Below are 26,998 nucleotides of genomic sequence, written 5' to 3' on the forward strand. Positions count from 1 at the left end.
GAATGCGCTATCACCGCTTCGCTCTGTGCTGAGCTCTGATTAGTGATCAGGTTTTATTATTAAATTGAAAACAATGGCATATTACTTTAAATTACACTATTTTCTGTTACAGATGCTTGAAAACGGAGCGAAGAATTGAAAATGTACAACAAGATGGACCCACCTAACAGAATCTACCATATTTACGAAATAAGATGAAATGCGCACGAAAACAAAATGAAAACAGGGGAACATTCTGAAACTTCCAACAATGAATGAGCAGGAGTTCGGAACTTTATTCAGTGAAATCGATTATAACTGGGATGGGAATAATAACACAAACGATATAGGTGAACTGATTAATGGGATAGATGGGAATAGGACTGGGGAGGTGCAAACAGAGTTGGTTCATAACTGGTGGGCACTTATAGCCATAGTGCTGGTGGTTTGTACAGCAGCTGGTAATGTGTTGGTTTGCCTCGCGATATACTTGGAAAGGAGACTCCAGAATGTGACAAACTATTTTCTTATGTCGCTGGCGATAACTGACCTGCTTGTCGCAATATTGGTGATGCCAGTCGGTATACTGACTCTAGTGAGAGGTAAGTCATTATTTTTAATCCATTCTCAACTAGAAAAGTTTTGATAAAAGAAGTTAATTTATAATGGCTAGTGGCAATAGCATCAGTCATTTGTTCTGCTATTGGAAACATATAATATCTAAATTATATAATATAATAATCTCTTTATTTCAGGCAAAGCCCATATTAATATTTAAAACAACTAATTGTTGTTTTAAATATTAATATTATTAGTTTATTTACAAAATCGAATTAAAAATTAAAATTACAGTATAAATTGATTCAAATGGCACATCATAAATAAAAAATTAAAAAGACAAAATAAAAAATAAAAATAAAATAAAAAATTACAATGAATAATGATAATTATTAAATTAAAAAAAAAAAAAAAAAATCTAATACTTTTTGCTCCGTGTATGTAAACCCACCCAGTGCCTCTAGAACGGGTTATTTACATTCTGAACGTACATTTCCCGCTGAATATTCATAGTCCTAGTAAGAAAGAGGTGGCAAAATTTACGTTATAAGATTCATGTATGAAGTTCCACTGACATACAAAATAAAACCATAGAGGATCTTGATTTACTTCGTTATATATTACGCAATATATTACGGAACATCACAGAATGTTACGAATTATTTCTGGATGTACTAATACATAATGATCCTGACAGCGATTTCATTGATGCATTTGCTTTTTTTTAAATTAAAAGACTTGAGCTTAAATGTAAATAACTAAATCTAGGGCACTACACCCTACACTTTATTCGCCCTTGTTTTCATAGAGCCCATATTATTGGTGACGAAAATGTACACTGGAAGTGAACGCCTTGATATATCAACAACGAAACCGGACTTTCTAATACCTCGTTTGATCGTTAATGCGAGATAAAAACTAAATAAAAAGTATAAAGTGAGTCGTCTCTATCTATAAAAAGTGACAGTGTGGAATTGATCAATAACAATTCATAGTATAGTAATCTCTTTATTATTTTATAAACGACTGGTGGGAAAGTACCGGTGTGCCCGCAATATAAGTTCTTAGAAAACTAACCGCAGAACGTAATGACCTACTTTTCTGGTGATCTCAAGTCTATTGAAAAGGAGAGCATTAGTGAATAAAAGTAGCACAAATATAAAGTTTTATCTGAATCGATAAAAAGTTATGGGATTTCTTGTTATATTATTGTCAGTATTACTTAAGTTGTAATACCTGTAGTATTATAATATTAAATCAATGAGTAATACATACATGTAATTATTAATCTTAAAATATAATTAAACTTAAACAATAACGACATTCGTAGCCTAGTGGTCCTATGGTCTTTTTTTAATTTTTTTTATTCCTCTACATAACTTGTAGAGGAATAAAAAAAAATAAAAGAAGACCCCTTGACTGCAATCGTACCTGGTGGTGAGAGATGATGCAATCTAAAATGGTAGCAGGATAACCTGTTAGGCAGTATGGTAGTCATATCCCTACTCGGTTTCTACGCGACATCGCACCGGAAAACTAAATCGCTTAACAGCACGTCTTTGTCGGCAGGGTGGTAACTAGCCACGGCCAAAGCCTCCCACTGGACCAAACCAGAGAAAATTCAGTAATTCCCAAATCGCCTCTGCCGGGAATCGATCCCAGGACCCCCTGCTTAAATTCACAGCGCTCACTGTTGCGCCAGGGAGGTCGTAAAATTGTCTCATAATAAGTGCTAAGTTTCAAGTTCGATCCCCACCAGTGGAGATTTGGGAATTCATAATTTCTCACCGACAATGACGTACCGCTAAGCAATTTAGCGTTCCGGTAAGATATCGTGTAGAAGCTGATAAGGAGTATAGGTTTAATATAACTGTCATACCGAATAAAAATAAGACTTCCAAGTGAAAGTCACTTGTTTCGTTGTTCGTTGTTTCGTGCGTTCCGGTAAAATGCCGCGTAGAAACCACCACCTTAAAGGTTAGCCTGCAGACATCTTAGACATCATAAATTTTCTACCACGTGAGATAGCAGTCATGTGCTAACTTCCAGTGTATTAAAGAACAATATAAAAAAAAACACTAAACACGATATTGGATCCGTTCCATGATAATAGTAAAATGTTAACGATATTTCTGTATAAACATCTAAACGAGCTCGGAAACTCGAAAATATAAAACTGAATGTACTGCATTTAACGAGGTGCTACGAGATCCTTCTGTTTGCTACGAGATGCTTCGGTTTGCTACGACTCTTTGACGCATGATACTGTATAAAAGTCTTGCGTGGGGAAAACAAATCGATTTAAGATAAATATTCTTTACTGAATGCTCTTTTATCGTTCTACTAGTTGTTGCTACTGAAAATAGCTGGTACTGAAAATTTAGGGATGGAAGAATTCAAATTAAAAATTAATTTATTTAAAGAAGGCATAATTTATACTTGGTCTACCCGATACCCGATAAGACCCGTCTACTTAGTTAGAGATTTGTGTACAGTATAATTTATTGGTACCATTATAAAATGAAATATTCAAGCAATTCACTTTTCAATATCACGATCGTATTTCCATATCCTTTGGCGTCACTCCGAATCCTTTGACGTGCAATGAGATGCTAAGTAAATAGGTACCACAAAGTGTTATCGAAACGTGCACAAACAAATATTATGAATACATAAATTTATGAATAGTTCTAGATATATTAGTTTCAAGTAGGTTCGCAATCATTGCGTAAGTACTTACGCAAATCAATTTGGTCAAAGATATAAAAATTATAGTAAAGTTTTGAAAAGAATTCGAAAGCCTTCTTAATGTATATTCCCATAGACAAATAATGGAACTAAGTCATGGTAAAATATTTCTTTATACTAATAGGTCCGTAGATGGGATTTTTTATTTGTCTATATTATAAACAAAATTGATAAATTGGGAGATGATAGCGCTGAATTGTCACAGATAAAATAACAATATTTTGTTGGATAGGTTAAGTACAGTTTTTTAACTAAAGAATTATTTGTTATTTCTTAATGTTTTTAAACGCACCCTGAAAACCTGTTCTTATAAAAAAATAAGCATTAAATTTTTAAAGCTTTAAAGCATTTGTTTGCAGAAAATAACAAATAATTCTTTAGTTAAAAAAAAATACTTAACCTATCCAACAAAATATTGTTATTTTATCTGTGACAAATTAGTTTTTGGTGCCACTGTAGGGTAGATGACTATGAAAAGATTTGTTGGACGACTCATTTAATTTTGTGTCACAGCTGGCTATTAGGGTGACTTGATAAATGAGTGTTTTTGTAATAATACCTTTCAGTTATTTCAAGGTCGTGAGAATATATTCTGGTATACTGACTACATATCTGATTATATACCTTCTAGATAACTTCTAGGGATACCTATTAAGGTATTCCTGAAAAGTAATTGTGGTTGATACGTCCTTGGTTCAATTCCCGCCTCAGCAAAAACAAAAATGAAATAAAAATTACTATGACTCGAAGGAAATGACACATCATAAAAGAGTGTTCATTCATTCATTTACTTGGTTGGTCAATTTTTACCAAGGAAAAGAAACAAGCCGTATTGCGACTAAACTGAAAAGTTTTTACAATTTTGCGAGACTTAGGGGCAGATAGGACTTGAAAATGTCGCCCCATAAGCTATTCTATTATTACTGAAGTACTGGAACCATCTGGAGGGAGTGAAGCCTGGTAATTCGAATTAATGTCTTCTATGCCGAACGCGAACAGAAAGTCATTTAAATCAGCCGACCTATACAACGTTAGTCTAATGGCAAGAAAGTTTAGCTACGGATCACTGAGTCTTGGGTTCAAAAATAGTTACGTATTGGGGTTTTTCCTACTAGAAAAATGCCAGTACCAGCTTAGAGCTGCTTGCCAAAATAAGAAAAGTTGGCAGTATCAACCCCCGTTGTTCAGATAACATTTTGAACGTTCAGTAATTGTTATAACATAGTATTGATAACAGTTTTCAAACCCACTTCCTCGCATGGAGCAGCGTGGTGGGTCTATATCTAAAACTGTATATCCTAAGTCAGAGGAGGCCTTTGCCCAGCTGTGGAGCGGTAATTGGCTAAGAAGCCGAACCTGCATAAAAGGAATATTAATTAAGATATAATTTTAAATAGTTCTTTCTTTTTCATTCATTCACTGCTGAAACTTTCAGAAGAGTAGTTTGTAGGGTCAAGATCATCTCACCCCTTTATTCAAAGTTGTGTGGTGTGTTTTTTCGCGTTGTAAGATTTTTAAGGTGCTGTCAGATGAAGTTGTGACAAAACATTGTAAATGGGGCTATAGCTTCTCCACAAAGCGGGTAAGCGGCTTTTGACAATTATTAATTTATTAGTGTCGTTTATAGTTTTCTGCTATAGGCGAATATTAGACAAGGGGTTGTACTAAAAAAATGTTAATACTACTAAACAAACAGGATAGTTTAAATAAAATTTAACCACCAAATTAGTTACTGTAAACCAGAAATACGTAAATCATTTCTAAAAGCCGCCACTGTCTTGGCTAAAACTCGGGTATCCGGAAGTGGAACAGCTTCTCTTATCTTTGTTTTTTAATCTTTTGGATACCGGGAACTTCTTCAGAGCGGATTTTCTAATTTTCCGTTTATTTTAAAAGATGCTCTCTAGAATTCTTGCTATCACTATACAAATGTTTCGGAAAAGTAAACATTTTGTTCAATACGAGTATTGCACGTAAAAACTACTATTTTTCGTTATTCTATAGCCCTTGACTTCAATCTCACCTGGTGGTTACTTACGTGAGTTTACATTCCCGTTACCATTTTAGACTGCATCATTATGCAGTAGTAACATGCCTAACCTGTAATGACTATTGCAGAATGCAGTTATCTATACTTATAATAAAACTGTAACTGGAAGATTTCTGTACATTTAATAATTTTTGAAAATTTTGCTTTATAATCGATACTGAGTCCAAAACAGATTTTTATTTAATTTTCGTCTGTCTGGTATTAACGTTTATATTGCAACGCTCTTGGCACTATCCCGTTCTGTTGCTGCAAGTCCTATCTACAAAGGTTGCCTGTAGATTGCTTGCAGCAATAAGGCGGCCTTTGCATGTCTACATTGTTTTTTAAAGTAAACTTCTTACTGATTCTTTTTCTGTGTTTTTTACGTGCAATAAAGTGTTCCTTCTTCTTCTTTTTCCGGAGAAGAACTATCGACATGCTTATTCCTGCTGCTGAGCAGCTTTACTCATTAAATTACCAAACTTAACTTTCGCGTAACGTCCCTAACAGGTTAGACCGCTACCATCTTAGACTGCATCATCACTTACCACCAGATGAGTTTGCAGTTACAGTCTGTCTATTAGTGGAATTAAAAAAATATATAAATTTGAAACGTGTTCAGAGTTCTCAATGTGTTTCGAGTACCAATACTCCAGATAATTAATAGATAACGCAAAAGTGGATGTGACATTAGTGCTCATGAAAATTAACACTACTGAAGTAACCTACGGCTTTATCGTTGAACTGCTGAGTTCTATTACGCAGTATCCTTGAAAGCGACGTCATCGCATTACGTCACAGAATCCTCAGTAATTTATCACGTTCACCTCGGCAGGGTTTGGCGTTATATTAAATTAGTCCTACTACTTTTGCAAAGAGACATACAAAATAGCTGAGTATTCTCTAGGCCCTGATTATACTTATCACTGTGACATTGAAAATGTAAATTCCCCCGAATTAAATTATTTGTCACTATATTTTACCAGCAACAATACTACGTGTCAATGAAAACCGACATATTAGACATTATTTACTGTCTCTGAGACTTATCTGCGAAACCGAAACACTAATAGTTTTTGAGTAAACTACGGCCATAGATTTTACTGTAAGATCAAATACAGCCTAAAAATCATATGCAAAATAAAAATCAAGTGACTCCTGCCACTTTATTAGGTTCACTCTTTACGCACTTTATCACTATGCGCGATTCGGTATTTTATCTTTAATAGGGTTTGTCATCAGTAAACACTTAGAATGCTTTAATATATAACAAAGGCCACACAAGTCATACAATCGTGGAATTCAAACTACCGAGATTATTGTTGCAGTTTGTTAATTATAATTTTTCTCTTATATATATATATATTTTCATTATAACATAAATTATCCATTTGATAGCAGGCATTACTTTGCGGAATTCCATAATACAATATGAAATTGAGCTCAATTAGCTATACTCCGCGAAAAACAGGAGAATCTGCACGATGTAATTTATGATTTCTTAATTTTTTTTACTCCTCACCGAACAGATCTTTGGAAACGTACGCTCTAAGCTTCTTCAATTACCAATGTTATATGATATGGATATTTCGATCGTCTATATTCGTTTTTTCACGATGTTTCAACATGATTCGTTTGCAAATCAAAGCCACGGGCAAAAGGTAGTCTAGTGTAAAGCATTACAACAATATTAACTTGGTACATTTTTATTGGAACGATAAAAATCTTATGTAAAATTTATTCCACGCTTCAAGTTATGGCCCTAAAAGTAACGGCGCCCACAAAACTTCGCAAAAGGCTATTAAAAACTTCTTGATTACGAAATTGAAGTTAGCCAAAATTTTTATAACGTAAATTTCTGCCACACTTGGTTAAACTATTTCAAGCGATCACCCTGTATATTTAATTAAATTATTGGTAACCATTACTTAAAACAACTATCTACTTATACCGGAACATATGGGTGCAGTGTTGGTTCTTCAACATAAAAACACAGGAAGCCACTCGTATACTATAAAGAAATAAATAAATAAAATATGACAATACACACAAGCTGCTAAATTGTGGAATGCACTCCCATTGAACATAAGACAGTCGAAGTTATTGAGCATATTTAAAATTGCTGTTAAGGCTCATTATCACGCTAAGTAAAGACGACTATTATTATTTATTTATCTACTCAAACTCATATTTAAGTATTTATGGTATGTTAAAATATGTATTAGTATAGGTATTTATTTTTTATATTTATCAATAGTATTATTGTATTTGTGTAGTCTGGTTTATGTATTAGTATGTAGATATTTGTATGTATGTACTAAATAGTGTACCCCACCTATTCGTTTTTCTTTTTAATTTCCTAATCCTAAGGTTGCCTTGCAGAGGTCGCTACTTAGCGATAAGGCCGCCTTTTGTATCCTGCTTCATTCTTCATGTGTTTGTTTTTTTTTTGTCTCGTTTTTCTGAGTGGTGTACATTTAAAGAGTATAAATTAAATTAATTTAATCGTCATCTAGTAGTGTTTGTACAAAAACGCCACTATGTCAGTTCGTATACAGGATCAGACTACGAGACCAATCCAATTGCAGCGAGGCGTGCGACAGGGAGATGTTATCTCCCCGAAACTATTTACCGCTGCGTTGGAGGACGTCTTTAAGCTTCTGGAATGGAACGGACTTGGCATCAACATTAACGGCGAGTACATCACTCAACTTCGGTTTGCCGACGATGTAGTCATAATGGCAGAGACTCTGGGAGACCTAAATACGATGCTCGATGGCCTCAGCAGAGCTTCTCAACAGGTTGGCCTACGAATGAACATGAGCAAGACGAAGATTATGTCTAATGCTCATGTTCCGCTTCAACCAGTAATCGTTGAGAACACTGCACTCGAAATTGTTGACGAATACGTATACCTAGGACACACGATCCAGTTAGGTAGGTCCAATTTCGAGAAGGAGGTGAACCGCCGAATCCAACTCGGATGGGCAGCGTTCGGGAAACTCCGTGCCATCTTTTCGTCAGAAATCCCTCAGTGCCTGAAGACGAAAGTCTTCGAACAGTGCGTGTTGCCAGTGATGACCTATGGCTCTGAAACATGGTCGTTAACTATGGGCCTCATAAGAAGGCTTAGAGTCACTCAGCGGGCGATGGAGAGAGCTATGCTCGGAGTATCTCTACGCGATCGAATCAGAAATGTGGAGATTCGTAGAAGAACCAAAGTTACCGACATAGCTCAACGAGTCGCGAAGCTTAAGTGGCAATGGGCCGGGCACATAGTTCGGAGAAAGGATGGACGTTGGGGTCCCAAGGTGCTGGAATGGCAGCCCCGTACTGGTAAGCGCAGCGTTGGTCGACCCCCAACGAGGTGGACAGACGACATTAAGCGCGTCGCAGGTAGCCATTGGATCCAAGCGGCTCAGAATCGTGGAACTTGGAACTCCCTACAAAAGACCTATGTCCAGCAGTGGACGTCTATCGGTTAATGTGATGATGATGATAATGAGATGACTGATGAATATGTTTATGAATAATATACATATATACTTATAATATACAGCAAAATACCTAGAAACTGAAAAAGGTTCATGTTCATCACACAAACATTTTCCAGTAGTGGGAACCGACCCACAGACTTGACTCAGAAAGCAAGGTCGCTGCCCACAGCCGTCAAAGTGAGGGTCCTACGAGTATGTCCTGCAATGGACATACATTTTCCAAACGACACAATTTAATGATTATTTAATTCAATGATTCTTATAGGCTATCTAAACTTACAATAATTGAATCTGCGTATCTATATATATTATCTCTATGATATGTATATTCTATCTTCTATATTATTATATGTTTATTATTTAAATATACAATAATAAATTGCTTATCGTTAGTCTCTCTTAACTCATGAATGGCCTGACCGATTTGGCTAATTAAGGTCTTGAAATATTTATAGATGTCCAAGGAAGGTTTAAACGGTGACAAAGGAAAAATTGCAAGCGGAATACAATTTTATTAAATTATTTTATCATAATAATGTCGATCTGTCATTCTGACACCAAACAGCGGTAGTCAGCTTGTTAATATATAAAAATTAAAATTTTTAAGTTAATATATAAATCCTTTGTCATTCATATTATAATAGCAAGGAAGACAAAATTGTCCTCAGTGCATCTAAAAACAGGTAAAACCATATAAAATATAACGCATGTTGAAAATAATTAAAAAATTTACTATCATTCGAGTCATTGAATAATTCCAGGTATGGAAAAACTTTTAATTACAAAGCCATTTTCGAAAAAGTAACAAAGTGACCCATAAGTTGTGTCAATAAACCATCATAAATATCATATTATAAATGCTCTTACCCAAATAGGGTTTGAATATTTTTTAATTACTTACGGAATACGAGCAAAAATTAAAATGCTGCAGAAAAATTACTGCGACCGTAGCAACGGTGACATTTTCGGCTATTTTCGTAGCATAATATATTATTATACTTGCAAATAAACTGAACAAATAACTATACAGAAAACCTAGCTAGCACTAAAAAAATATAAACGCGAGCGTAGCTAAGTCAACATTTTTAGTTAACTTTTCAGATTATAATCTAACAAAATGTAGTAACGAGGGAGAAAATTATTACGTGTTTGTAGCCAGCTTTTTTTTTAGAATAGAATAGAATTTGTTCGATCAACGTGCCGTAATACTCCAATTAATGATTTGCGCAAAACTTTAATTTTTCTAAATTTTCCTACTGTGGCATGCATGCCAAAGGTTTGCCAGCCCTGAAATAGTCGATTCTTAAGAATTTAATTTCAAACCTTGCGATGAGATGCAATAAAGTAAAAAACTCATATCATTCTACTGATCTGTGTTTTATTTTACTTTGTTACAATTATTATATATAATGCTTATGCGTAATTGTAAAGTTTATTTATTTTTACTTTTAATATTTTTTTAATAATAAGGATTTTTTTAATAATAATGATGAGGAAGTAAGCTAAAAAGCTTCAACCAAAGTTTTTGATGAAGAAAGTAGATGGCTCACCTAATCTTAACTGGAAAGTTATAACTACTCACTATAATAATATAATTATATTATATTATATATATATTATATATATATATGATATATTATAATATAAATGTGAATGTAAGTTTGTTTGTTACGCTTTCACGCAAAAACTACTGAACCGATCCTCATGAAACTTTGTACACATATTCTTGGAAGTGTTAAAAGTAATATAGAATACTTTTTATCCCGACATTATGCTCGGTTCCTTTGGGAGAGGGGTTGAAAGTCTTTGACGATTTTACACCATAACTCCGATAAATTATAACTGATTTAAATAATTATGTTTGTACTATAGAGGTTATAATATGTGTTTAATTTTCCCCAAATTTGTGTAGATCTGAATGTGGTTGGAGATAGAGGACAGAACTTCTCATTTAAGGCTTAGCGATACTGAATACTACCTAGCCTACTTGAAATAAATGAATTTTGAATATGAATTTAATGTTTTTGTTGAAGCAAGTGATATTTTTATTACTTAAAATGCACATAGCTTAGAAAAGTTAGAGGTGCGTGCTGGGATGCAAAAGTGAAGTCATGCTCCTACCCAATCTGCTTCACCTGCTATGCTACGTTGCTAGCTCACAAACTTTTATCATTTTTCCCATTTTATGGTAAACGCTTAGAACATTAGGGGTAAAGAAATTACTGTCGACTGCTAAATATAATGAAGTGACTGCCGCCTGTTCGAGAAACACTACTAAAGTGGATTAGTTTTTGATGCTTCAATATTAATCGCGTACTTTCTGTACGTTCTTAATTCTGTGGCTGAGCGATAGAGGTCGTCAAATCCATTGCCACGGTTGACAGGAGGGGAAACTTAACAAATTATTCGACGAACTTTGTCGAATATAATTTGTATCTTTGTATCCAAAGACAGTATCAGTGATTAAGGTTTCGATCAAGTTGTAGTTTAACATTAGCGTGTTCGAAAGGTCACTGAGTTGTCATTTTTTGGACGATAAGAAAATTTAAAAAAGGGCGTTTGGGTGATGCTTCGCTCAAAAATCACAATAGCGTATTTCAAAACATGCTTTATTAGTCGAGAGTATTTTTGACTACTGACCACTAGGTCCTGGATTCGATTCCAATATAAATGAATCCTAGCTAGATCGATTTATCGCCCCCTGTTGAAACCCCCTGTATACTAATTTCATGAAAATCGTTGGAGCCGATTCCGAGATTCCAATTATGTATATTATGAAAATTAAGCTTAATTTTCTATACTCCGCGAACAGCAGGAGAACCTGCATTTATAACTTCTTCAGTCCGTATACTCCACACCAAACAGATCCCCAGCAATGTACCCTCTACGCACGTTTCGCTCCGAAAGCGGAGCATCCTCAGGAGATGTTGAGTTTACAATGAATAATTGTTGAGTGAAAAATTTGGCAAATTTTTCGCCTTTTATACCTTTCGTACCCCTACCTCCCTACCATTCCTTCTCTACTCGTATCTAAGCCCCTCCCATATATTTTTCGATAAAACACGAATAAAATGACATTTTCTAAAAATTAATCCTAGCTATCCTAGCTAGATCGATTTATCGCCCCGAAACCCCTTGTTTACTACATTTCATGAAAATTGTTGAAGCCGATTCCGAGATTCCAATTATATACATACAAGAGTTGCTCGTTTAAAGATATAAGACTAGCTGACCCGTGCAACTTCGTTGCACCAAATCGGTTATTACCGGAAAAGAATACACAAATAAAATGACATTTTCTAAAAATGAATCCTAGCTAGATCGATTTATCGCCCTCGAAACCCCTGTATAATAAATTTTATGAAAATCGTTGGAGCCGATTCCGAGATTCCAATTATATACAGGAATTGCTCAATTAAAGATATAAAATTATAATATTAATATTAGATTATTCTGTTGGCATAATGCTCCCTCACCAACTATCCTTTTATAAGGCTTAAAATTAAATCCACCTCTTTCATATGTTCATGTGTACGTCACACGAGTTATCCTCAATTTATGCCCAAAATAATCCGTCGATAAATAAACGAGCGTTAGTAAAAAATGAATTCGACCTATTTTCGGCGTTGGCGTAAAATTACACGGTCATTAGTTTCAGATTCCCGTATTCCCATTAACCTGTGATTAATAAGCTGCGGTGGGCGGTTTCCCAGAACTTTGGTTATATTTAGCTGATAAGCTAAGCTGTGATAATATTAACGCCTACACACCAATCCCAATTCGAGGATTATTATAATCTTACCAATTAGTTTTCAACAATCTTATACAGTTACCAGCAGCTGTTAGTTACTTATTTATTAAGTAGCAAAATAATATATTTTATATCAAAAAATATTTGACGGCCGATTGGCGCAGAACCCTGCTCTCTTAGCCAAGGCCGTGGGTTCGATTCGACAATGTTTGTGTGATGAACATGAATGTTTTTCAGTGTCGGGGTGTTTATCTATATATTAAAAGTATTTATGTATATTATTCATATAATTATTCATCAGTCATCTTAGTACCCATAACACAAGCTATGCTTACTTTGGGGCTTGAGGGCGATGTGTGTATTGTCGTAGTATATTTATTTATTTATATCATAATTTGCCATGTGGTGAAGGCAGAGCAGTATATAATTATACCAACCCGTCCTCTTTCAGTGGGAGATGTACGAGGCGACTAAGAGAACGGAGGACGGGTAGCAGCGTCCTCTATACTACTACTACTAACTACTGCGATCACGAACCCTTCCGCCCAGCGTTGTGATTATGGGCAAATATTCTCGCTGGGTGATGCCTTTAATCCAGTCGTGAACTGTTATTGGCTATTCATTGATGTAATTATTTTAAACAAACAAAAATACGTATTAAAACTCAGGACGTGTACTAGGATATCATATATCTAAAGAGATTCATTCTAGATGTACAGATTTAGACCCGTTAAAGTTTACGCAAGATAATCTATACTTATAATAATAAGTATAGATTATCTTGCGTAAGTATTTGACATAAACAAAATGTGCTTATAATTACATCAGCTACCTCGCCCGTTTCACCGGATGGGTAATTAGAATTACATATTATCTTACAACAGGTTTGCGACAGGCGTAAACATTGCGATAATTGCTGTCGAAAGTCACTTTTCCATACGAAACAATGACGTTAGACAGCAAATATTGCAAGATTTACACCTGTCGCAAGCGTGTCGTGTGATACGTAATCACCCTGCGGAAGTCAGCAATGCTGTTTGATGGCAGAAATAAGCAATCAATAAATCAATTTTTATTATGCTGGAATATGGTACATACAACATATTCCAGCAACATTAAATAGGTGTTAATTAATTTTTATAAGTGCATATCCTTGGAAGAGTTGCGTGCTTAAATTTGTCGTTAGTCATTTAACAAATTTTAATATTAAATCATAATATTAAATTAATAATATTATCGTCCCATTATCGGCCCACTACGGAGCACAGGGCTCCTCCCACAATAAAAAGGGGTTAAGGCCGTAGTCCACCACGCTGGCCCAGAGCGGATTGGTGGACTGCACATACCTTTGAGAACATTTTGTAGAACTCTCAGGTATGCAGGCTCCTCGCGGTCTATTCCTTCACCGTCGTATCGAGTGATATTTTTTATTACTTAAAATACATTATAAATAACAATAGTTAGTAAAAAAATATCGTAACTGTAGTACGAAGAAGCGATAGAACGGAAGGCGAGCTATGTCACAAAAGCTCTCCGGCAACAAAAAGATATTTGAGGATATATACCTAGAGTACAACTATTACAGCAAATGGTTATGCTATGGCACCAATAGACCGATCGAGTAGGTAGCATAGATGGAAATCGATATAAAATCGTTGCAGGCATCGCTACCTGAACGTACGGTATTACGTTGAGTTTTCACTATGAACACGCTACTCAATTTTGTATTGTATTCATTTTGTATTGCTCACTTGGAATCGATAGTAATTTATATTTTAATGGAAATAACAATTTGTAGTGGGAAATTAGATCACCTATGGAAACTTCAACAGCAATCATATTTTGGTTTTATATAGTTTAAATTTTATACGATTATTAGACAACAACTGATTTGTTTTACAAAATTGGAGAATGATGTTCTCAATTCCATTTATAATTTTTTGTTTTTGTTATTTTTTTTTTTTTTTTATAAATAAATAATTAAATATACTACGACAATACATACATCGCCATCTAGCCTCACAGTAAGCGTAGCTTGTGTTATGGGTACTAAAATGATATGACTATGACTGATGAATATATATATATTTTTTTATGAATAACATACATAAATGCTTAAACTAATGAAATCCAAGAAGCTTGATGGGTACTAGCATAAAATATAAGACAAGACAAATTACGAGTACAACTCAGTTGGTCTAGAGTTTAGTATTCTTATAAATGATGATTTTGTTGATGACCGAGTTTATTTTTATATGTATTATCTATATATTCTTAAGTATTAATGTATGATTGAGTATTTATTACTTTAAATTTATTTATTATATTTTTCTTACTAGTGCAATTTTGTTTATGTATTTATAAATAAAAAATAAAAATAAAATCATTTTATTTCAGGTCGGGGACCCATATACAAAATTTAACACAAAATAAATATACATATAAGACAGATTTTAAAAATAAACACAAAATAACTATAAGACCGATTTTAAAAATAAATAAATAAAGAGAAAAAAAAAACAATAATTAATTAAAATCTACAATTAAAAATTACAATAAATTAAATTTCAATTAAAAAATAAATTAAATTTCAATTAAAATTAAAATCCAACTATTTTATATCATTTCGTGTTTGGAATCTGGTGCACTTTTCGCCAATGTTTAATAAATACGCTGTCAGGGGATGCCTGAGCGACGACTCTAAGGAGCTTATTGTTGGAATTTACAACGACTTCCCAGAAACTCGCAATTCTCTTACGGAGCACAGCGTAGAAGTCGGGGACTCCGGCATCGGCAAACATGCCCGACCCACTGCAGTACCTCGCCTTTTTTAACAAAACGCGGAGCGCGTCGTTGTACTGGACTCTGAGGGTGTTAAAGGATCTTTTGGTGTAGTTGATCCATAACTGCGAAGTATAAAAACTTAAACAATAAGCTTTAAACAGAGTTATTTTAACATCCTCAGAGCACCGAGCGAATCTACGAGCGAGCATGTTACACCGAATGGCCAGCGACCTCCGCTCCCGTTCTATATCCAGATCGTCGCTCAAGGATCCCGACAGCATATGACCTAGATACTTAAACTGCTCTACAACCTGAACTGGTGTTCCATCCAAAAGTACGGGTGGAATCCTCTCCGGACCCTTACCAGCTCGAAAAACTACCATTTCCGATTTTCGAACATTATATTTTAAACCGTGGTTCCTCGCATACTCCTCACAGATGTGCAACAATTTTCGAATACCATTTATTGAGGGACTAAGTAACACCATATCATCAGCGTAACTTAAGTTGTTAAAACAGACTCCACCAAAATGGCATCCGATGCCAGTGCCACTTAGCCCCTCGATCAGGTTATTGACGTAGAGATTAAATAGATCCGGAGAGGTCAACCCACCTTGACGCACACCGCACGCCAATCTAAACTCACAAGATACTGAGTCACCCCAAAGTACCATGTTCTTTTGGTTTTCTTACCAGTATCTCATTAGCTGAACAATACTGCTATGTACGTTCGAGTCGCACATTTTTCTCCACAGTATTTTATAATTAACGAGATCAAACGCACGACTAAGATCTAAGAAACATGCGTATACGGAAGTATCGCGCTTCTTGTAATAATTCACAGCATGTTTAAGAGTCAAGATAGCAGAGTCTGTAGAAAGACCTGGACGAAAACCAAACTGAGCGTCATTTAACCTAAAATTACTCACCAGTTCAGGCTGCAGGAGCCGTTCAAACACCTTACCTGCAATTGTGCCCAACGAAATTGGTCTATAATTAGAAAGACTTGACATGTCCCCCGTTTTGTTTTTCGGTACAGGAGTTTATTAAGCTATTTAAATTTAGGCTTATAATAATTTTACACCACCTGTCCGCTCTCACTCATCTCAATATGTAGGGCCTGCAACGAGGACGTCGAGTCCATGGAGCATTTGCTTTGTGAATGCGACGGATACGCTAGAAAGCGGTTGGACCTCTCGGGAGTGGCCTATCCACAACCAGAGGATTACTGTGCCTCCAACCTAAAAGCTTCAATCAAACTCTTAGAGTGGATATTTAAAGCTATTTAGGGTGAGGGGATTCAAGGACGGAGCGAGCACAAAAGATCCTGGAGGGTCGAAGTGCATCCGCTGAAGCGGGCCTCATTACAAGATAGATAGATAGAAGCCGTAGTCTACGTCACTGGTCAAGTGTGGATTGGTTGACTTCACACGACCTTGAGGACATTATGAAGAACTCTCAGGTTGCAGGTTTCCTCAAACTGTTTTTCCTTCACCTTTTAAGGCAAGAGAAATTTAATTTGCTTGAAAAAAAAACGCACATATTCGAATAGTGCTGCGTGCCGGGGATCGAACTCGTTCTCCACGAAAGGAAAGTGGAAGCCTTACCCACAACGCTATCACCGCTTTTTACCACTTCACTAAAAGCTCTACCGCTACTAAAAGGTATCTTTATTTATTTATTTTATTTAGCTCTTTATTTGTACAAGAAGAATAGAAATAGAAAAACGGAAGTAAATTACAAAAGCTGGCCTTATCGCTCAGTAGCGACTCCACTACCTGGCAACCTTAGGATTAGGACAAGATGAGTGAGAGCGGACAGGTGGTGTAAAATTATTATAAAACTAAATTTAAATAGCTTAATATAAATACATAAACAAAATTGCACTAATAAGAAAAATATAATAAATAAATTTAAACTAATAAATACTCAATCATACATTAATACTTAAGAATATATAGATAATACATATTAAAATAAACTCGGTCATCAACAAAATCATCATTTATAAGAATACTAAACTCTAGACCAACTGAGTTATAATTTGTCTTGTCTTATATTTTATGCTAGTACCTATCAAGCTTCTTGGATTTCATTGGAAAATTACTAACAGAGATCAAAAGCGTCGAACTACTGTAATCTCTTCTTTATACTTTGCTATTTTTACAGAGTTATCTGTTGATAACAATTTTCCAATGAAATCCAATAAGTACCTAATTGTTACCGTAACGTTAAATTGGGACGGGCGCGGAGGCGAATGCGACCCTTAATCGAAATGGACTTCATTCAAAATTGAAATGAATTGAAAAATCCCTCCCGGGTCGTTACTTGGTCTATATTTAAAGAAAGGTCGCCTATAGGCAGAGGGGCTCTCCGATTTTTGATAGAAAGCAAAGAAAATTGAGCTTTACAATTTCACGAATGAAAAGCAATACAAATTACGAAAGGTCAAAGATAATAATACCTATTGATTACATAATATGTACTTAAGATTGGTGTAGGCAAATTAGGCGATCTAAGTCTTTTTTTAATATATAGACCATTTGACTGTATCTATCCGTATCTAGCCGGATGGTACCTAAATGGTGATGCGCGTTGTCTACCACACTGGCCAAGTACGGATTGGTAGACTTCACAAGCCGTTGAGAACATTATACAAACCTTTTTTTAATTAAACTGTTTATTTGTACACCACTAGACAGTTAGGAAAATAAAGGACGAATAGAGAGAAACACAAAGCCTAGAGTAGAATACAAAAAGCGGCCTTATCGCTTAAAAGCGATCTCTGCCAGGCAACCTTAGGATGGTCGGGAGGTTGGGAGGTTGGTCAACTGAGGGTGCAGTACAATAACGGGTTTACGATGCTGGGTTTTGCCGCGTGTTTGTTCAGAGTCAGGCATGTTTGCTCAAGAGCAAACTGACGATTTCTACGCCATTATCAGAAAAAAAGACGGCATCCTTGCTAACAATGCTGCGTCAAAACGCAGTTGGCTCTGACAATATAAATATGTGCTAAATAAATAAATATTTTAGCGGGTAAAGTGGATTAAATTATGTTTAACATCATTTAATCCACACTGTCCGCATTGTACAGAGATTTTAGTGTAACGAAACGTGTGATACATAAACAGTTTAGTTCGTTTATTTGTAATAATATTTAGCTACTAACTTAGTATGTAAGTTGTATACTAAAAAATGAACCGTGGTCGCAAAAAAATCTTCTTTATTTAAGTAGGTCCATAAGTGGCACTTTTGATGAGGCAAGGAGGAGTACACGGTAACTAAAACTAAAGCTACGAGGGCTTGACGCGTCCTGATCTAAGAAGAAGCCCACAACAAACAGAGCCGGGTGTTTTTTTTTGTTATCACCATCTCACATTGTCATTTAAAATTATTAGAAGAGTAATAAGGTTAGAGCAAAGAGACTCGAGCTTACGTAGTCCTTTATACTATAATACGGCTTTTATATAAGCTTACCCGATCAATAATGCACTAGATTTGCAGTCCCACACAATTACATATAGTGAAGTTTCAATTGATAGGACCAATTTAATTCCAGGAAAATAATCATTTCCTGCACATTTTTTAATAACCAATAGTAGTCGCGAACAACGGCTACTAGTAGTTGACAAATAAAATAAAAAACCTACAAGAATGAAAAAATATTGAAGTCATATTTGAAGAAAGACTGAAGATATTTGTGTTTCTAGCGTACTTAAAGCAAAATTATGAAATAAAAACTAGCTTGTTGAAAACTATCCAATTATTTCTTGTTCTTAAGTGACCACTTAAATTAGACCTTGCAGACGAAGTAAGCCTGATAAATACTCTAACAGAAATCAAAGAAAACTTGAGTAAAAGATCTCAGAGTTACTTTGCTAAATTAGTTAAATGTCTCTCAGAAATCTTTAGTAAATTATGCAATGGTAGGTACATCAAGGGCTGTAACTGAGTGCTAAGATAAATTGAAACAACCTGGACATCACGTGAACAAACTTTTATTACTCCTAATTTAATTTCATAGAGTTGAAGAAACGACAGGAAACTTCTTCAGAAAGTTTCGCGTTTCATTGAGAAACGAGTTTCGTTAATTACGTTGGATTGGTTTCGGTCGAATATAATATGTTGAATGAATTTGAAAACATCACCTCCACTTTTAACTTATAGATGCTCTCAAAATGCAGTATATTTTTGAAGTTAAACCATTCAAACCATTTTAGATAGAACCTTTGTTTTAAAATCTCTCACTGTTTGCTCGTTTCTGTAAATTTCCTGTCAAATCAAGAAAGGCTGACTAATGAAATACAATTTATACTAGTTCAGTAGGCAATGATCAATTTGAAAAAAAAAACAAATTGTAGAGCACGAATGCGTGCACTAGTGCTGTGGGAGCCTAGTGGTTCGGACTTATAATATAATAATCATACCTATCCCTATCCCTACTAATATTATAAATGTGATTGTAAGTTTGTTTGTTACGCTTTCACGCAAAAACGACTTAACCGATCCTCATGAAACTTTGTACATATATTCTTGGAAGTGTTAGAAGTAATATAGAATACTTTTTATCCCGACATTAAGCTCGGTTCCTTTGGGAGAAGGGATGAGTGTTTGACGATTTTACACCATAACTCTAATTATAACCGATTTAATTTAATATGTGTTTAATTTTGCCCAAACTGTGGTTGGAGATAGAGGACAGAACTCCTCAGCGGACAGCAGCAAATCCCTCATTTTCACATTAAAATACAAAATCGAACGCAGACGAAGTCGCGGGCAACAGCTAGTAATTAATAAATGTAATTATAGAATTTAGCGTGTATTCACCACCAATGATTGTAACGGCGCAGTATGTAACGGTGAAACTCTTAAGAGTTTATGTTTTACACAGTTTAAATGTGATAATTTTTTTTGTATTTTTCGATGAAATAACAAAACCCTACCTAATGGTAAGTGAAAAAATATCGCCAATAAACAGAGCTACACTTCACAGGGCATGCATGGATCACGTCCTGCAACCAGTGGCGTGCATAGCCCTTGGACCCAGGGTATGCACAAGGTGTTACAAAACTTTATTAGTCCTATCTGAAAGCTCTGTATGACCCTGAGGGTAGGGTATGCACTGCTTATTTGCATATATGCAATACACGCCACTGCCTGCAACATGCCGCCATGTGTCCATCAATTTGAAACGTGGATATTGAGTCTCATGTGTCTGCAATTATTCCGGCAAACTGCTGCTTAGCGGGAGAAATAACTCTACTACTACTAAACTCCCAAGTTGATTCTCGACAAGCAACTCTAAGTTTTCGGAGTTATGTGCGTTTTGGGCATAAAAATATAATTTCCATTAACGGTGACCAAACCTGCATGCCTGAGTCGTGACTTGTGAATTCTACCAATACGCACTGGCCAACGTGGTGGACTACGGCTTTAAAGCTTCTTATATATCACTTTTAAAGGAGACCGTGCCCAGTAGTGGGGTCGGTAATCATGATTTTGATTTTAGCACGGAACCCTCAGTGCTTGAGCAGGGTTCACACTTGGCCGGTTTTATATTCATTCTCTTGTGAAATATAAAAATTAAAGAGAAATTTTAATCATTCTGAGTCAGACAAAAGCCTTGTCTGTAATGAAACGTCTAGAAGGTTCTTCATTATGCTGTCCGATTGGGATTTTGCGGTCGAATACGTTTATTAGGATTTATTTGTCGTATATTTCGACTTTTTTCTCCTCATTGTGCTCTTAGATACATAATATTTTGCAATCAAAATATTATTAGAAACTTGCTCAGGAATTGGTACTAAATGTGCCATTTGTAAAAATAATATTTGAATAACAATGGAAACGTTTTTATATGATTTAAGTGTTTTAGTTTTTGAGACTAAACTCATCGCTATTTTTTTATTAGTGCGGTTCGAGCTTTTTGAAATAACGCAAATCAATTGATTGCCATGGTTAAGCAATGTTCACTAAAATCGGTAACTGAGTGGGTGACCATTTCTTTGAGTTCAAATTAGGCTATTTACTTCTTGTCTTAGCCACAGGGTGAGCACCCTGATAATAATCGTGTGTTCAGTAATAGATCAAATAGGATCTCATAAAACGTCTAGAAGCATTTGAAATGTGAGCCTATCCACGCCTGCTTAAAATCAGCTGGACTCAAAAGGTTAACAAAGGAAGTTTTGCGACGAGTTGGTTGTCTTCGCGAATTTTGGAAGACCGTCAAAAAGAAACAAGTTGCTTATCTAGGAGATGTGCTTAGGCATGACAGATACATGCCACTGCAACTGATAATGATGGGCAAAGTTGCTGAAAAGAGGCAAATCGGTCGCAAGCTGAACTCTTGGTTGCGCAACATAAGAGAAAGGATTGGGGGATTGCGAGTGCTACCCAACTGTTTACTATACTAGTATTTTTTACCCTCGACTTCTCTACCATCGAACCGTAAGTAATCAAAAGTGTGCACCGGTTCATAGTGTTGATATCACATCGACACGTAAGCACTTTGCTTCCCCGTTGCAAAAACACACACGATAAATTTGCAATGTAAAATCTGTTAAAAATAAAATATCACTAAAAAAAAAGTTCAGAGTATTTTTCGAATTAAGAATTGTATGAATTCTCCGACATCTATTTCGCAGCGGTGATAGTACTTGTAATCTTTTCTTGTATTCGTGTCAACAGCAGCACTTGCGGAGACGGAGTATCGAATAATATTAAAATCAGACAAGCTTAGGATTTACCATCAAAATATAAATCTAAATTTTCCATAATAACTGGAAGAATATGGATGGGAATGACTCGTGGCCATTTAAAGTTTAATAATCAGAAGAATATAGAGAATTCAAAAACAGTCCCTTGATATTAAATTGTATTTCTAACAAGACAAGTCAGATACTTATAAACTTCATAAAAAAACCACTCTGTAGAACTAAACTCCTTTTGAAAAGGGAAATGTCCGCTGTTTTTGTCAAGCTTACTATGTTAATAATTTTGTCCGCAGGATATTTTCCACTACCAGCCGTGTACTGCCTCACTTGGATCTGTCTGGACGTTCTGCTCTGCACAGCGTCTATCATGCATCTGTGTACCATCAGTGTTGATAGGTATGATAAATAATTTAAGAATTCACTGATTAATATTATCAGAGAAAACACCACTCATCGGTGTTCCGTCGTAGCTACGCCTTGATTACGTTAAAACATGCGATCGCTTAGACGGAAAAAACCTTCAAATATATTTATTGTTTGTATTAAAATATTGTACTTACATTTAAAATCTGTTTTGGACTCATATCGATTATAAAGCATCCCCCGGTAAATCTTCAAGATATATTAAATGTACAGAAATCTTCCAGTTACAGTTTTATTATAAGTATAGATGTTACGCTATAGTCGTAGTTTATTACGCTGGCTAAATTTGTACTATCAGGTACCACACCCCTATGAGAATATTCTGGAGAATTCTCAGGCGTGCAGGTTTCCTCACGGTATATTTCTTTTACCTAAAGGTAACTTGACTTATATTCAGGGTTAAATAAAAAAAACCAGATCTGTCCCTGGAGTTGTTTACATTAAAACTAACAACTCCCAACTTCTTGTTTTGTTCTACGACATTTTAAAATTCAGTATTTATACTTTTCTGAGACAGTGTTTTTGTTTAAAAAGACGTGTATACTAATTTACATTTTTGAAAACTTATTGACAAGTATTCATTAAACAAAACCCTTTAATAACCATACACAGACAATCTAACTGGGTTAATATAGAATTAATTCTGTGCAAAGAGCTGGTCTCCCTAGGGAAATTTAATACTGTCTTGAAAACTGAAGCCAATTTAATAAGCGAGTGTGGAAATGCGATATCCTGGGCTCCTTTACTTTAAGTGGAGAATATAATCGGGGCATTTGTAATTTACGATGTTAGGTTTAGCCTCTTATAAGATTTTTTATATTGCCGGTAAATTACACCGGAATAATAATATATTAAAGGTAATATAGCTAATATTGTTAATTATCATTGAAGTTAATTATTACAAAGATGTTTGCTAATAATAGTATTATGTCATACAAAATTTGTAATTTGTAACATAACTAAAAATTATGAGAAAACTGTGCTTCACATTGTTTTATCAACTTTTCTTTATGAAATTGGATAAGTGCGAACTATTTTTCCATAATATTAAGTAACAGGCTAAAATTAATAAGGGCGTGGAGAAAAAGACCATTTAACAATACAATTTCATGTAATTACAAGTAACAATTTCGGCAGTATTATTGACGTAAAATATTTAGGGTATGGTTCACCTACACACAAAATGATCAGCGCTATTGTTAACCAACCTTAAAAAGGAGGACGTTCTCAAATCGCCGGAATCTTTTTTTTGTTTATGTATGTTACCCGATTACTCGAAGACGCCTGAACCAAGTTAAAATTCTTTTTTTGTTTTAAAAAAATGATATTTAAATTCCGATTGGCAGTTCCAGAACTTAGTGCGTTAAAAAAAACTGTCACTAGTTTTTTTTTTTGCTTTATTATTATCAAAGACATTACGTACGACAAGTACGACGTACTTTGTAGGTACGTAGCTAAACTTTTTGCCCTCTCCCCTGATCGAATCCTGGCCTAGCAATAGGCTGTATTATTAATATTAGTAATATTTTCAGGTATCTCTCACTGCGATATCCAATGAGGTTCGGGCGAAACAAAACAAGAAAACGGGTGACCATCAAGATCGTTTTTGTATGGATACTCTCCACAGCTATGAGCCTTCCTTTGAGTCTAATGTATTCGAAGGTAAACTTTAAACTATAACTTTTTTTGTATTTCACTACAAGTTAGCCCTTGACTGCAATCTCACCCTCTAGCGATGATATTTATACCCCTAACGGTTTTCAAGCAATATCGGTTGGCGGCAAGTTTTTGTCGGCAGGATGATAATCAGGCCAAGAAAATTCTGATATAATAAATAACCTAGTTCATGCATATCTTTATAAAGTTATGAAATAGAAACCATTGCTTGTTACATTTTACCGAACAGTTTTAGCAACCAATAATACGCTGTAGAGGCGCTTTAGAACCTCTAAAATGCTCGCAGATGCACATACAAATGACTTTCTAGCCATAATGCATAACAAATGTAACAAAAAAAAGTACATCTATAACGTATAAACGGCTGCACCGATTTGCATAAGATATATTGTGTCTACTTCAATATTATCCTCGATGGTTCGAAAACACACTACGGCCACACACACATCCCCATCTAGACCTAAAGTAAGCGTAGCTTATGCTATGGGTACTAAGATGACTGATAAATATTTTTATTCATACTCGTATTATAGATAAACACTTACAATATACAGATAAACACACAGACTCTGAAAAACATTCATGTTCCTAACACAAACATTTTCCAGTTATGGGAATCGAACCCTTGGACTCAGAAAGCAGGGTCACTGAGCCAATCAGCCTTCCCAATTAGACCTGGTGGGTTGCGCTGTGTGTTTATTACAGTATTGTATTAGTGTACACACGTAAGACGTGAAACTTCTTTATGCCATCTTTTTTATTTCATTATTACAATTAATTGATTACTAGATTACAGTCGTGTTAATTAATAATTGATAGTTTTATTACAATTACTTACATTATCATCATCGTCATCACATAAACCCATAACTGACCCACTACAGAGCACGGGTCTCCAATACGCTGGCCCAGTGCGGATTGGTGGACTCCACACACCTTTGAGAACAAAATGTTGAATTCTTACGATGTTTTCCTTCACCGTTGAAGCAAATGATATTTAAATTACTTAAAATGTACATAACTTAGAAAAATTAGAGGTGCGTGCTGGGATTCGAACTCGGCCCCCCGAACGTGGATTCGCGCTCTTACCTTTATTTACATCCTAAAATTATTTACATTCAGAGATATTCACAATCAAAAACTAAATTTAAAAAAAAACATACTCACACCAACGTTATCTCAATCACACAATATTTCTAATACATACATCAGAAATAAATATGGCGCCTAACGAAAAATGTAACTCAGAAATGAAGATAGCGACAGAAAAGATGGCGCGTAACTGAAAAAAGTGACGCATAACTGAAAATGTAACGGTAATTTTTTTCCAACGCCGAAAATTCACTTCAAAATTATTATAAGGCTATTCCAGTAAAGTTCCTATTGAAAACATAATAAGGAACTTTTGTTATTGTGGCGTAACCAAAGTTTAACAATTTCGACCAAGAACCATTATTTTGTTATTTGTCTTCCGTTTCCTATCATAAATCCTTTGTTGAGAATAATATTTGTGATTTATTGTTAGTAGCAAGATAGTGATGTAAAAGAAAAATGGCGGTGTGCTCTATTTGCGTCAGCTTGATAATATTGCTAAAAGCCTCCGTCTGACACTATTAAGAGTAACTTGGAAAAATAAAATGTATAAACCTTTTTCCTGCGGCTTTTTATTTACTACCAGTTACCCGTAGCTTTCGCCACGCAGAATAATTTAGTTTTCCCGTTTCCTGCAGTATAATAAAACAAAAAAACTCCTTTCAAGCTTCTTTATTTACTAAACTAAAAAGTTATGTCTAATTCAATTCGGTTTTCTAAGTGCTCCCAAAAAACAACCCATCAGTTATTTAAAAATTATAAAATACCTTTTTTATTTTATTTATAACTAGTGTACCCGCGCGACTTCGCGAAAGTAGTCGCATGTTGTCGCAGACTGTTTTATAGAACTTTAAAGAAACAATTCCGATATACTTACTATATACAAGTATATCTGTCGTTTAGCGTAACGATTACCGTTCACGCATCGCACGCATTGGAATCTCTCAAAATGGATATTTTTTGTCGTAGTCTTAATAGATACTACCAATCCAAATAAAATCGAAATCGAAACAGCATTTTCTGAGATTAGCGCGTTTAACCAAACAATCTCAAAAGCTTGATAATATTTCAACTATGCCTATCTAAAAAACAACGTCATCCACTGTCTGTCTGTCTGTCTGTATGTCTGCCTGTCCGGGCATTACGTGAAAACTACAGAACGGATTTAAAATTTGATATAGTGGTAGCTGATATTCCTTGTCAACATATAGGATACTTTTTATCCCTACTACGATGATTATGATGTTTGCACCAGATCTTTTCTAGCTTCTCGATTGACCCATACGCGGACGAAGTCGCGAGGGTCCGCTAGTTTTTATAAAATTATAAAGGAGATTGTTTTTAAAAGAACTTTGCATAATATAATAAAACGTCTGAAATGATAATTCCGTCCGGCATCATTATTCACTGTGTCATTAACAAACTGAATTAACGGAGCCAACTTTCAAAATCCTTAATGTAAATATGCAACGATTTGATCCTACAATTTCTCTCGACTCGTATGCAGATTTTATCTTATTTGAATAACGAACTTAGAATGTGAAGTTGGGTGCTTCGATTTATATGTAGTATTATCATCTACATCTTCAGATGATAAAAAATGAAAAAAAACTCCAGTACGAGTTGTGAATACTTAGGCTTTTTATAACTCTTACAATGTCCTTAAGTTTTTTATGACTCGTACTGGAGATTTTCTTCATTTTATATCTTCTGCATACCCTGTGCAGACCCTCTATGCACGCCACTG

General features: G+C 35.1%; 1 protein-coding gene across 1 annotated transcript in view; it reads left to right on the forward strand.

The window, feature by feature from the left end:
* The first annotated feature begins 250 nt into the window (after nucleotides 1-250).
* Nucleotides 251-26,998, forward strand: part of LOC120637944 (5-hydroxytryptamine receptor 2C) — a 50,367-nt gene continuing 23,619 nt past the window's right edge. The window contains exons 1-3 of the mRNA XM_039910017.1: nucleotides 251-581; nucleotides 22,353-22,455; nucleotides 24,015-24,144. Of these exons, the coding sequence (XP_039765951.1) occupies nucleotides 251-581; nucleotides 22,353-22,455; nucleotides 24,015-24,144 (564 nt within the window). The remainder of the gene's footprint in view (nucleotides 582-22,352; nucleotides 22,456-24,014; nucleotides 24,145-26,998) is intronic.

The sequence above is a fragment of the Pararge aegeria genome, chromosome 4 (assembly GCF_905163445.1).
Source record: "Pararge aegeria chromosome 4, ilParAegt1.1, whole genome shotgun sequence".
Classification (NCBI taxonomy): domain Eukaryota; kingdom Metazoa; phylum Arthropoda; class Insecta; order Lepidoptera; family Nymphalidae; genus Pararge; species Pararge aegeria.